The sequence below is a fragment of the Rhinopithecus bieti genome, unplaced genomic scaffold (genome assembly GCF_001698545.2).
Source record: "Rhinopithecus bieti isolate Rb0 unplaced genomic scaffold, ASM169854v2 scaffold_22548, whole genome shotgun sequence".
Classification (NCBI taxonomy): domain Eukaryota; kingdom Metazoa; phylum Chordata; class Mammalia; order Primates; family Cercopithecidae; genus Rhinopithecus; species Rhinopithecus bieti.
The window spans coordinates 449,079-462,274 of NW_016810469.1; the positions used below are offsets into that span (position 1 = coordinate 449,079).

The 13,196-nt window shown below is 45.9% G+C and overlaps 1 protein-coding gene across 1 annotated transcript in view; it reads left to right on the plus strand.

Moving 5' to 3' along the window:
- Window positions 1-10,273, plus strand: part of SF3A3 (splicing factor 3a subunit 3) — a 31,769-nt gene extending 21,496 nt beyond the window's left edge. Inside the window, exons 13-17 of the mRNA XM_017892119.1 lie at window positions 1,921-2,085; window positions 2,203-2,313; window positions 3,519-3,609; window positions 7,106-7,161; window positions 9,007-10,273. Coding sequence (XP_017747608.1) covers window positions 1,921-2,085; window positions 2,203-2,313; window positions 3,519-3,609; window positions 7,106-7,161; window positions 9,007-9,084 — 501 coding nt within the window. The 3' untranslated portion in view covers window positions 9,085-10,273. The remainder of the gene's footprint in view (window positions 1-1,920; window positions 2,086-2,202; window positions 2,314-3,518; window positions 3,610-7,105; window positions 7,162-9,006) is intronic.
- The last annotated feature ends 2,923 nt before the right edge of the window (window positions 10,274-13,196 follow it).

The following is a 13,196-nucleotide window of genomic DNA, read 5'->3' on the forward strand; positions in this document are numbered from 1 at the left end:
CTTGATCATGGTGGATAAGCTTTTTGATGTGCTGCTGGATTTGGTTTGCCAGTATTTTATTGAGGATTTTTGCATTGATGTTCATCAGGGATATTGGTCTAAAATTCTCTTTTTTTTGTTGTGTCTCTGCCAGGCTTTGGTATCAGGATGATGTTGGCCTCATAAAATGAATTAGGGAGAATTCCCTCTTTTTCTATTCATTGGAATAGTTTCAGAAGCAATGGTACCAGCTCCTCTTTGTACCTCTGGTAGAATTCAGCTGTGAATCCGTCTGGTCTTAGACTTTTTTTGGTTGGTAGGCCATTATTGCCTCAATTTCAGAACCTGTTATTGGTCTATTCAGGGATTCAGCTTCTTCCTAGTTTAGTTTGGGAGTATATGTCCAGGAATGTATCCATTTCTTCTAGATTTTCTAGTTTATTTGCGTAGAGTTGTTTATAGTATTTTCTGGTGGTAGTTTGTATTTTTGTGGGATCAGTGGTGATATCCCCTTTTTCATTTTTTATTGCATCTGTTTGATTCTTCTCTCTTCTTTATTAGTCTTGCTAGCAGTCTATCAATTTTGTTGATCTTTTCAAAAAACCAGCTCCTGGATCCATTGATTTTTTTAAGGGTTTTTTGTGTCTCTATCTCCTTCAGTTCTGCTCTGATCTTAGTTATTTCTTGCCTTCTGCTAGCTTTTGAATGTGTTTGCTCTTGCTTCTCAAGTTCTTTTAATTGTGATGTTAGGGTGTCAATTTTACATCTTTTCCTGCTTTCTCTTGTGGGCAGTTAGTGCTATAAATTTTCCTCTACACACTGCTTTAAATGTGTCCTAGAGATTCTGGTATGTTGTATCTTTGTCCTCATTGGTTTCAAAGAACATCTTTATTTCTGCCTTCATTTCGTTATGTACCCAGTAGTCGTCATTCAGGAGCAGGTTGTTCAGTTTCCATGTAGTTGAGTGGTTTTGAGTGAGTTTCTTAATCCTGAGTTCTAGTTTGACTGCACTGTGGTCTGAGAGACAGTTTGTTATAATTTCTGTCTTTTACATTTGCTGAGAAGTGCTTTACTTGCAACTATGTGGTCAATTTTGGAATAAGTGTGATGCGGTGCTGAGAAGAATGTATATTTTGTTGATTCGCGGTGGAGAGTTCTGCAGATGTCTATTAGGTCCGCTTGGTGCAGAGCTGAGTTCAATTCCTGGATATCCTTGTTAACTTTCTGTCTCGTTGATCTGTCTAATGTTGACAGTGGGGTGTTAAAGTCTCCCATTATTATTGTGTGAGAGTCTAAGTCTCTTCATAGGTCTCTAAGGACTTGCTTTATGAATCTGGGTGCTCCTGTATTGGGTGCATTTTTTTTTTTTTTTTTGAGATGGAGTCTCACTGTGTTGCCCAGGCTGGAGTGTAGTGGTGGGATCATAGCTCACTGCATCCTCAAACTCCTGGGCTCAAGCAGTCCTCCTAACTCAGCCTCCTGAATAGCTGGGACCACAGGTGCACACCTCCATGCCTAGCCAATTTGTAAATGTTTTGTAGAGATGGGATCCCACTGTGTTGCCCAGGCTGATGTCAAACTCCTGGCCTCAAGTGATTCTCCCACCCCAGCCTCCAAAAGTGATGGGATTACAGGCTTGAGCCACCACACCCAGCCAGGAAATATTTTAGAGTCAGAATAGATGAGACTGTTTTCTGTTGTTCTACAATAGCCTCAGATGAGTAATCAGGCAAGTAATGTAAAAATTACTCTTTTCTTTGGGTTCAGGTAGAGCCTACTGATAAGGAGTTCTGATATGAAGGCAAGATTTTTCCTTTATTCTATAAGAAAGAACCTTATCCTTGGAAGTAAGGGGTCAGCAAAAGTTGTAGGAAAACAGGAAATTTCCCTTCTTATTCTGCACTAGTTTTTTCTGACTTTTCATTTATGGACCTGCCTTAGGAACAGCGACATCTCACTCATGAAAATGTACAGCGCAAGCAAGCCAGGACAGGAGAAGAGCGAGAAGAAGAGGAAGAAGAGCAGATCAGTGAGAGTGAGAGTGAAGATGAAGAGAACGAGATCATTTACAACCCCAAAAACCTGCCACTTGGCTGGGATGGCAAAGTAAGTCTCAGAACTACCACTTTCTCCCCATTCCCCATTTTGGAAACAGATACAGAGTTTAGTAGGCTAACACTACTTCTTGTTTTTTGTTTTTTGTTTTTCTTTTTTCTTTTTTAGCCTATTCCCTACTGGCTGTATAAACTTCATGGCCTAAATATCAACTACAACTGTGAGATTTGTGGAAACTACACCTACCGAGGACCCAAAGCCTTCCAGCGACACTTTGCTGTAAGGAATTCAGAGCCATTTTTTCTGGGAATTGAAGTAAAAACATGAGACTTTCAGAGAAGAGAGTAGGAGTAGCCTATGTGGACCTCTGGTGTCCAGAGCCGAAGGGAATCAGAGAAGGATGGTTTTAAAATCAAGCCCATGGCGTTTGACTTTTGGCACCAATGTTAGTCTTAAATACCTGAGATAGTTTCTGGAGGAATTCTACTACTCCGCTCTTTAAACCTTATTTGGGTTTCTCTTGCCTGGTTTTAACACTTCTCTGTGTCTTTCTGCTAGCATTTTAGACCAACTTCTGACTTCTTGGTTATTTCTCTACCCCATTGCTAATACTCAAGATCAAAAATAGGGCTTACCTCTTTCGGATCTTAAATGGATCTTTACCTCTTGAGAAAAAATGAAGGGGCTGATCTTTCTCAAACCATTCTTGAGACAGGGTGTTGTTGGGGTGGTACTGCTGTAAGTGGGCTCACCTCTAAGTGGACTCTGCTTTTAGTTCTTAGATTTTGGAAGGACATTTTACAGAATGGAAAAGATTTATGCTAGACCAAGGATGACAAATTTATATGAACTCCTTTCCCCCTCTCTGAGTCATACATATTACTAATTGATCCTGGGTCTTTTTTGCTGAGCCCATGAGTGAGTTCTGAATCCTTCTCAGCACCTCCTACAATGATTGGAGTTGGCATCCAGATAAAGCCCGTGCCATTTACCATCCCTTAGCTAAAACTGCCATCATGTCAGTGTATAATCTCCTTGCTCTCTCCTCACCACATCGTTGTGCCTGATAAAAGTCTTCTCCTTTACCTACAAATATGATGCTGACCTGCCATTAGTAACCCTATTCATGCAGGTGTTTGGAGTTGCTGGGGCTTTGGTGAGTTCTCCCGCAATATGGGAGATGTAGTTAGAGTTGTGATGTTTTCCTGTGATCTTGACCCAGAGGTTTTACGTGTAAGACTACTGGGTCTAGAATCTAGGTTTACAAGCCAACCCAGTGAGGCAAACAATGCGATGCCTCTTTGAAATACCAGCCTTTTGTCAGTCACAGCCAGCGGTTTACAAACATGAAACACAAAAGGAATGCTACCTTTCGGTGGAGTCTTGTAAAGGGCCATGTTAGGATTTATGAGTAGAATGGAGTTAGTGCTCTGTGTTCAGCTATTCCCATTTCACATGATCCTTTTGCTTCTCTCTTCTCCCAGGAATGGCGTCACGCTCATGGCATGAGGTGTTTGGGCATCCCAAACACTGCTCACTTTGCTAATGTGACACAGATTGAAGATGCTGTCTCCTGTAAGTAACATTTATTTACTGTCTCCTAGGCCAGTACAAATGGCCTGTCCTCCTTCGAGTCAGCATCCTGATACCTTGTGTATCCAGGATTAAAGGCAGTAGGTTGTGGATATGTAAAATCTGAGACAGTTGTATTATTACTGCATTTCTGTTTTTTGTTTTGTGGTTGTTTTTTTGTTTTTTGTGTTTTTTTTTTTGAGATGGACAGAGTCTCGCTCTGTCACCAGGCTGGAGTACAATGGCGCGATCTCGGCTTACTGCAACCTCCGCCTCCTGGGTGCAAGCAATTCTCCTGCCTCAGCCTCCCGAGGAGCTGGGACTACAGGCACGCGCCACTGTGCCTGGCTAACTTTTTTTTTCTGAGATGGAGTCTCGCTCTGTCACCCAGGCTGGAGTGCAGTGGCGTGATCTCAGCTCACTGCAAGCTCCGTCTCCTGAGTTCATGCCATTCTCCCACCTCAGCCTCTTGGTAGCTGGGACTACAGGCGCCTGCCACCACGCCTGGCTAATTTTTTGTATTTTTAGTAGAGATGGGGTTTCACAGTGTTAGCCAGGATGGTCTCGATCTCCTGGCCTCGTGATCTGCCTGCCTTGGCCTCCCAAAGTGCTGGGATTACAGGCTTGAGCCACCGCACCCAGCCTTTGTTTTGTTTCTGAGACAGAGTCTTGCTCTGTTGCCAGGCTGGAGTGCAGTGGTGTGATCTCGGCTCACTGCAACCTCTGCCTCCTGGGTTCAAGCGAGTCTCCTACCTCAGCCTCCCGAGTAGCTGGGATTACAAGTATGTGCCACCATGCCCAGCTACTTAGAGATGGGGTTTCTCCATGTTGGTCAGGCTGGTCTCGAACTCCTGACCTCAGGTGATCCACCCACCTCAGCCTCCCAAAGTGCTGGGATTACAGGTATGATCCACCGCGTCCAGCTAATGATTGCATTTTTAAGGGGAATGAATTAGTCAGCAGTACTGATTGTTTCTCCTTTGAGACGAGCCCTGTGCTGAGTATAGACCAGGGCTTTTAGCCTGGGTCTGTGAACTCCCTTGTATGCAAGAATTTGATTGAATGGTTGTATGTATAGTTTTCTGAATTGATTTTAATGTGTTAAAGAATGACTGATACAAAGGAAAAAATAGAAGTGCCCTCAGTAAGCTTGTGTTTGAGGCTATAGAAACATAGCAGCCAAATACCTCTTGAGGAAAGTAAAGTGGAGTGCACGTGAGGGAAGGTACTGCTGAAGCATATAGAGGACTGCTGCCAGGCTTCCTGTTTTCCCAGCAGTGGTAGCTTTCTCTGCCATTAACATTTTCATGGCAGCCTTTTTGTTTTCTTCTTTTTTTTTTTAATTTAATTTAATTTTTTTTAAATTTCTGAGACGGAGTCTTGCTCTGTCGCCCAGGCTGGAGTGCAGTGGCGTGATCTCAGCTCACTGCAACCTCCACCCCCTGGTTTCAAGCGATTATCCTGCCTCAGCCTCCCGAGTAGCTGGAATTACAGGCACTTGCCACCACGCCTGGCTAATTTTTTTGGTATTTTTAGTAGAGACAGGGTTTTAGCATGTTGGCCAGGCTGGTCTCAAATTCCTGACCTCAGGTGACCTGCCTGCCTTGGCTTCCTAAAGTACTGGGATTATAGGCGTGAGCCACCACGCCTGTCCTGGCTTTTTATTTTCTTTTCAGTGGATCTATGTCACATTTCACTGTTGGCTGGTTAGACAGAAGTAAGGTATTTACCCCTCCACTTTGTTAAATTACAGGCACTTTACTCTCAGTTATGCTTAGCAGGCTGTTCAGCTGTTTGGTCAGCTTGAACCTTGGGCTTCCAACTCTGTTGCCCAGGCTGGAGTACAGTGGTGCAATCACAGCTCACTGCAGTCTCTGCCTCCCAGACTCAAGTGATCCTCCCACCTCAGATTCCCAAGTCGATGGGACTACAGGCTTGTGCCACCATGCCCGGCTAATTTTTGTATTTTTTGTAGAGATGGTGTTTCACCATGTTGTCCAGGCTGGTCTTAAAGTCCTGTACCCAAGCGATCTGCCTGCCTCATCCTCTGAAAGTGCTGGGATTGCAGGCGTGATCCCTGCCCAGCGTGCAACATGCTACAACTTGTCTGTCATTTGAGACTGTTTATATTGACAGAGATTACCTCTTCAGTGGGACTGTGCTAAGATTCTTTAACTTACATAATTTCTTGACTTCTTATGACAAAGTAGGAAACCAAGTGTTTTATATCTATTCTGAGTTTATTTTCTTTTTTTTCTTTCTTTTTTTTTTTTTTTTTCTTTTTGGTACAGATGGGGTTTCCTTATGTTGCCCAGGCTGGTCTCAAACTCCTGGGCTGAAGTGATCCTCCCACCTTGGCCCTACAAAATGCTGGGATTATAGGCATGAACCACTGCACCCAACCTTATTTTTTTTATTATTATTTTTTTTTGAGACAGAGTCTTGCTGTGTTGCCCAGGCTGGAGTGCAGTGACTGATCTTGGCTCACTGCAACCTTCGCCTCCTGGGTTCAAGCAATTCTTGTGCCTTAACCTCCCCAGTAGCTGGGACCATAGGCATGTACAACCATGCCCAGCAATTTTTGTATTTTAGTACAAAAACGGGGTTTCACCATGTTGGCCAGGCTGGCCTGGAACTTCTGACCTCAAGTGATGCGCCCCCATTGGCCTCCCAAAGTGCTAGGATTATAGGCATGAGCCACCATGCTCATGTTAAAGAATTACTGATATAGCTGGGCGCGGTGGCTCAAGCCTGTAATCCCAGCACTTTGGGAGGCTGAGATGGGCGGATCACAAGGTCAGGAGATCGAGACCATCCTGGCTAACACGGTGAAACCCCGTCTCTACTGAAAATACAAAAAACTAGCCGGGCGAGGTGGCGGGCGCCTGCAGTCCCAGCTACTCCGGAGGCTGAGGCAGGAGAATGGCGTAAACCCGGGAGGCGGAGCTTGCAGTGAGCTGAGATCAGGCCACTGCACTCCAGCCCGGACGACAGAGCAAGACTCCGTCTCAAAAAAAAAACAAAAGAATTACTGATATAAAGGAAAAAATAGAAGTGCCCTCAGTAAGCTTGTGTTTGAGGCTATAGAAACACAGCAGCGAAATAGCTCTTGAGGAAAGTGAAGTAGAGTACATGTCAGGGAATGTGCTGCTGAAGCATATAGAGGACTGCTGCCAGGCTTCCTGTTTTCCCAGCAGTGGTAGCTTTCTCTGCCATTAACTTTTTCATGGCAGCCTTTTTCTTTTCTTCTTTTTTTTAATTTAATTTTTTTTTAAATTTCTGAGACGGAGTCTTGCTCTGTCACTCAGGCTGGAGTGCAGTGGCGTGATCTCAGCTCACTGCAACCTCCACCTCCTGGTTTCAAGCGATTCTCCTGCCTCAGCCTCCTGAGTAGCTGAAATTCTAGGGACATCCTAATGGCAGGGAGAGAGGATTATAACACTGGCTACCCGACAGATGTTCAGTCCATCCTGATTGCTGTTCATTTCTTATCCTGCAGTGTGGGCCAAACTGAAATTGCAGAAGGCTTCAGAACGATGGCAGCCTGACACTGAGGTGGGTACTAATGTGGATGGTGTTGGGGATAGTGTCAAGTGATAGAGAGCTCCCTCACCACGTAGAAGGGAGGTGAAAGATGGTCCCTAGTGTACTGCAGCAGCGAGTAGAATGTGACAATATCTACCAATTGACTTTTCCTTTTTTTTTTTTTTGACACAGTCTCACACTGTTGCCCAGGCTAGAGTGCAGTAGTGTAATGTCACCTCACTGCAACTTCCACCTCCTGGGTTCCAGCAATTCTCCTACCTCTGCCTCTCGAGTAGCTGAGATTACAGGCGCCAGCCACCACACTGACTAATTTTTGTATTTTTAGTAGTGACAGAGTTTCGCCATGTTGGCCAGACTGGTCTCACACTCCTCACCTCAGGTGATCCACCCACTCACACCTGTAGTCCCAGCTACTTGGGAGGCCTAAGCACGAAAATCACTTGAACCCGGGAGGTGGAGGTTGCATGAGCCGAGATTGTGCCACTGCACTCCAGCCTGGGTGACAGAGAATGACTCTGTCTCAAAAAAAAAAAAAAAAAAAATTAATAATTAACCAAGTGTGGTGGTGCATGCTTGTAGTCCCAGCTAATTGGGACTGAGGCAGGAGGAGCACTTGAGCCCAGGAATTTGAGGCAGCTGCTGAGCTGTGATCATAGCACTGCACTTCAGCCTGGGTGACGGAGTAAGACCCTGTCTCTTTAACAACAGAAAGGCAGATTGTATTCTCCCATTCAAATTTTGAAATGGGCCAGGTGCAGCGGTTCATGCCTGTAGTCCCAGCACTTTGGGAGGCCAAAGCAGGCAGATCGCTTGAGCCCAGGAATTAGAGACCAGCCTGGGCAACATGATGAAACCATATCTCTACAAAAAATACAATAATTAGCTGGGAGTAGTGGCACGTGCCTGTGGTCCCAGCTGTTCAGGAGGCTAAGGCAGGAGGATCACTTGAGCCCAGGCTGTCAAGGCTGCAGTGAGCTGTGATCGCACCATTGCACTCCAGCCTGGGTGACAGCAAGAACTTGCCTCACACACACAAAAAAATTGAAATGGCAAGTGGGAGTACCCATATCTCATGTTCTGCCGTGGAGATTTATAGACTAAAATGCCGAGACTCTGTATCATGTATTAGATCTCCTTTGAGGAAAGCATCTAATGAGAGATGGTACTCCCATAGCAACAGGGAGAAGTCCTTGTTGGTCTTATGATGGTCATCCCAAGCAGCAGGTTTCAGAGATGAGGAATGACATGTATGTAAGGAATGGTATTGACTCACTCCAAGTCCCATAGTAACTGGCAATAGCCTCTCTTTTTTTGAGTCAGTGGTTTTCAGTATTATTTTTCTTTTTGGCAGCAAAACTCTCTTCCACTTGTAATATAGTACTCCGATATATAAAATAGAATCAAGCAGAATTGCTCTGGACATGGGGAAGCTCAGACTTCCTGGCCTCCCTTTCAACTCTTGCAGTGGCCTCTGAGCAGAAACCTGGGATTCTTGGGAACCATTTGAAAACTTGCTGTTGCAGGTCAGCCTTTCTCAACCATGGTTCCTCATCTTAAACATAGAGAGCTAAATAAACTATTTTCTCAGATACTCTAATGATGGGTCATGACTGATACCATTTTAGATGTCTACGAGAGAAGTTAATTCATTGAACACCGTGGCTGCTTTGGGGCAGTGGGACTTAATTCTCTTGTGGAACCCCAGTTGAGAAAGGCTGTCTTAGATAAATGCCAGTCTTAGTGTACCAGAGTATGCCATGGAATCAGGCCAGGATGAGCTCAGGTACCTAGAGATTGGTTCCAAACATTTCTTTTAGGAGATGTATCTAACAAAGTGTACCCCTTCCTTTTCAGGAAGAATATGAAGATTCAAGTGGGAATGTTGTGAATAAGAAGACCTATGAGGATCTAAAAAGACAAGGACTGCTCTAGTATTCAGGGATGTAGCTCAGCTTTTGGGCTAGCCCAGGCTTCCCTGAGATCTGCTTTTTGTATTTCTCCCAACCAAATCCTCTTAAAGACCCTTTGCTATGTAGTCTCATGGTCTAGCATGCATCTTGTAGAAACAAGACATGCTGGCAGATTGCAGGGTTGAGATGTGTTTTATCTGTTTTATATTTTAAAAGATTCTGCCAGAAAATAAAACCATACCTTGTTCTAAAGCCCAGGGTTATGGACCAACTCAGTGCTTCAGGTCTTAAGGCCTCCATACCTCTTTCTCACCAACTTTAGTAGTAGCTGAGATTTAATGGGCACCTGTTTTGCTACAAATCTGACCTGACCTCTTACCCTACCCTCCTTTGTTGCTGCTTCCCTGAATGAGTATTACCCCAGGATGAGGTCTGCCATCAGCTTAGCCATTGATGCAAATACTAGGGAAAGACTAGGAGGATGAGCAAGGGCTGCTACTAAGGACTAAGTGTGGTACCAAGGTTTGCTTTATGTATTTGCATAAAGAAAGGAGTTGGAGCTGGGTGCAGTGGCTTGTGCCTGTAGTCCCAGCTACTTGGGAGGCTGAGGCAGGAAGGTTGCTTAAGACCAGCCTAGGTAACATAGTGAGATCCTGTCTAATTTATACAAAAAAAAAAAAAAAAAATTGGCATGGTGGCACGCACTGTAGTCCCAGCTACTCAGGATGCTGAGGCTAGAAGATCCTTTGAACCTAGGAGTTTGAGACCAGCCTGGGCAATATAGTGAGGCTCCATCTCAAAAAATAAAAAAGAGTTGGGCTGTATTAGAATGGGCCTGCAGCCCAACATACAAGGGAACTAGGACCGACAGAGACTTCACCAGCTTGCTAGGTCAGAATGAGAGACTTTGGTGGGTCTGTCTACCTGTTTCTTCTACAAGATCCCTATTTGACTGTAAAAGTAGCTAATACTCACATGTTCTCCAAGCCCAGATAGCCACGGTAGAGTTGGGTAGTTAAGCAGCTGCTCTGCCTCCCGGATCCAAATGTGGGTGTCTGAAATGGAAAGAACTAAGGCAACCAGGAAGGAACTGATCTGCCTTATAAGCACAGTCATCCGAAAGTCAGGCCTGCTACAGGACAGGATCCCCTAGAGACCCCATTTGCCTCTCAACACTCAGATCTTCACCTGTTTTTAATAAATCTACTTTTAAAAAAAAGTTAATCTTTTCTTTATATTATACATTTATATCTTATTTTCTAAAAACCTGCCAAGGACCAGTGCCGCACTCACCCCATGTAGAGGCAGGCTGGCTAATATATCTACTTTTAAAAATCCCAACTCAGGCCAGGCGCAGTAGCTGATGCCTGTAATCCCAACACTGGGAGGCCGAGGGCAGCGAATTACTTGAGGTCAGGAGTTGGAGACCAGCCTGGCCAACATGGCAAAATCCTGTCTCTACTAAAAATACAAAAATCAGCCAGCCGTGATGGCATGCACCTGTAGTCCCAGGTACTCAGGAGGATCACTTGAACCCGGGAGGCGGAGGTTGCAGTGAGCTGAGATCCGGCCACTGCACTCCAGCCTGGGTGACAGAGCGAGACTCCGTCTCAAAAAAAAAAAAAAAAAAAAAAATCCCAACCTGGAACTAGCCTTCTGCCTTACACCAATCTTTTGCCCTGGTTATTTCCATGGCAGTAAAGTTTCACCACCCCCACCCCAGTGGCACTGCAAGCTAGGTTGGTATTTTCCTTCCTGGTTCAACCCATCCCTGTGCAACTCATTCCCTTGTGTGTTCACTCCATTTAAGACTCCAGGCTGGGTGTGGTGGCTCATGCCTGTAATCCCAGTACTTTGGGAGGCAAAGGCAGGCAGGTCACCTGAGGTCAGGAGTTTGAGACCAGCCTGACCAACATAGAGAAACCCCATCTCTACTAAAAATACAGAATTAGCCAGGCGTGGTGGTGCATGCCTATAATCCCAGCTACTAGGGAGGCTGAGGCAGGAGAATCACTTGAACCTGGGAGGCAGAGGTTGCGGTGAGTCGAGATCATGCCATTGCACTCCAGCCTGGGCAACAAGAGTGAAACTCCGTCTCAAAAAAATAAGACTCCAGTTGGACAGCCTCTCCAGGGCCTGAGCTGAAGCAGAGTGAATAATTAAACCTAATTGAGTCAACTAGAAACACTGATTAGTGGAAACTGGCCCAAGGTGCAAGGAGACATTGCCATTTGAGAAGAGAGTTAAAGCTTTGGAATGGAAAATGTGGGGAGAAGATGGCCCTTCAGACCACTCGTCAGAACAGTGACTGCATTGGGCTACCAAGGAATGCACCTGCTGCTTTCCAGTTGTTGGAGTCCTCAAAGCCCTGTCGAGGCTACCTGGGACTCCAGGATTAATGGGCTTTCCCTCTACAGTGTGGAGAGGAAGTGGGACCAGGTCCTATGGAGTCCTGCCACCCCCTTGCCCAGCAACTGCAGTCAGTGTGTGAACTCTGTGCCAAAACAGCCTTGGAGGGAAATGGGCTTACCTGTCACAGCAAAGGCTTGTTCATTTGTTACCTTCATTCAGGGCTTTTTTAGTGCCTTCCATGTGCCAGGCAGAGCTAGATCAAACCTTGAAAATTAAAGTGGAGGTGAGACAGTGGAGGCAGAAGCCAGAGGTGAGGAAGCTCAGCAGCAGCCTGTGGGCACGCAGGAAGAGCCATATGGCCAGCTCCATCCAGCTGCAAGGGGCACAGCTCTTTTCTGAAGTGCGGGCAAACCACATCAGAATTGGTTCTCAGAGGTGATTCCTTCAGGTTTAGACTCCATAGGGTCAGCCAAAGGAAGAAGAGAATTTCAATTGACCACCTGCCTCAGTCTCCCAAAGTGCTGGGATTTCAGGCATGAGCCACTGTGCCCAGCCAAGAGTCTTTCTTAGACATGGAGTCGGAACCTTTGCCAATGCACTTATTGCTGAGAACAGTTAATTCAATTAGCTCTTCACGGAGGAAAGCTGCAGGGAGCATTTAGGGAGTTGTTCCTGGGATTGACCCTCAGATTGGTGCTGCTAAACCCAGAGGCTGCGCCTGGGATGAGCCCTCCCAGGAGGAGTCTTTACTCCCTACTTCTCAGATGAAAGTGAATAAATCTGTCTCTGGCCTCAACCAGGTATCCCTTTCTTCTCCATTTTCTGTCCGTTTCCCTCCCTGCTGGAAGGCTCTATGAAGGGAGCACCCTAAAGGTAACCAATGTGTTGGGGAAGTGAAGTTCTGAGATATTTCTCTCCCTCTGTATTAAAAAAACAAATCCTTGGGATGATAGCAACCTTTCCCCTCATCCTTCAGGTCCTACTGTCAGCCTCAACTCAGAGTTCTCAGGGTGGGAATGAGCCTGTGACCCTCTCCACCCTCATCCAGAAGAGTCCTCCCATTACAGGTCCACTCTGGGAAGACACTGGTCTCCTCTCCCTCTGATCTCTTCTGAGAGCCCTCTCCACCTGCCAGGTTTCCGATCCAGACAAATAAGGCACCTCCCAGTGGGATGCTGGGAAGGAGGTCTTTTGATCTGGTCAAGCTGTCAACTGGCTTTATTTTCTCCCTCCAACTACAGTCTGGGCAGCAGCTGTGCTTTCTTCTTTTCTGTGGTCTCTGTGTATCCCCAGTGGCAGCAACATGAGAGGCAACTCCCAGAGCTGACAAATGATTGGAGGGGAGTAGGAAGGGCAGCTTCCAGTTTCCAGGGGCAGCAGGTGTAGCCTCCCTGCCTTGTGCATGCATACTTACAGCCCTCTGCACCTTCAAGTATGCAGGTAGGTCTACAGCTGGGATAGGGTGGAGCACAGAGAATATTGACAATATGCTCTAGCCATGGAGAGGCACACAGACTAAAGCAGATGGACAAGAAGCCTGGATTAATACAGCCTAGGAGGTACCCATCTATCTTTGCCCAGCCTTCTGATTCTGCTCAGTATCTGTCTACCTGCCCCATAATATTCCTGAGCTGTCCCTCCAGCCTCATCTGTGCAAAGTAAGGAGAAGGAAAGAGGTAAGAAGACAAAGGGTGACAGAGTGAGACTGTCTCTGTCTCCCAGGCTGGAGTGCAGTGGCGCAATCTCGGCTCACTGCAGCCTCCGCCTCTCGGGTTCAAGCAA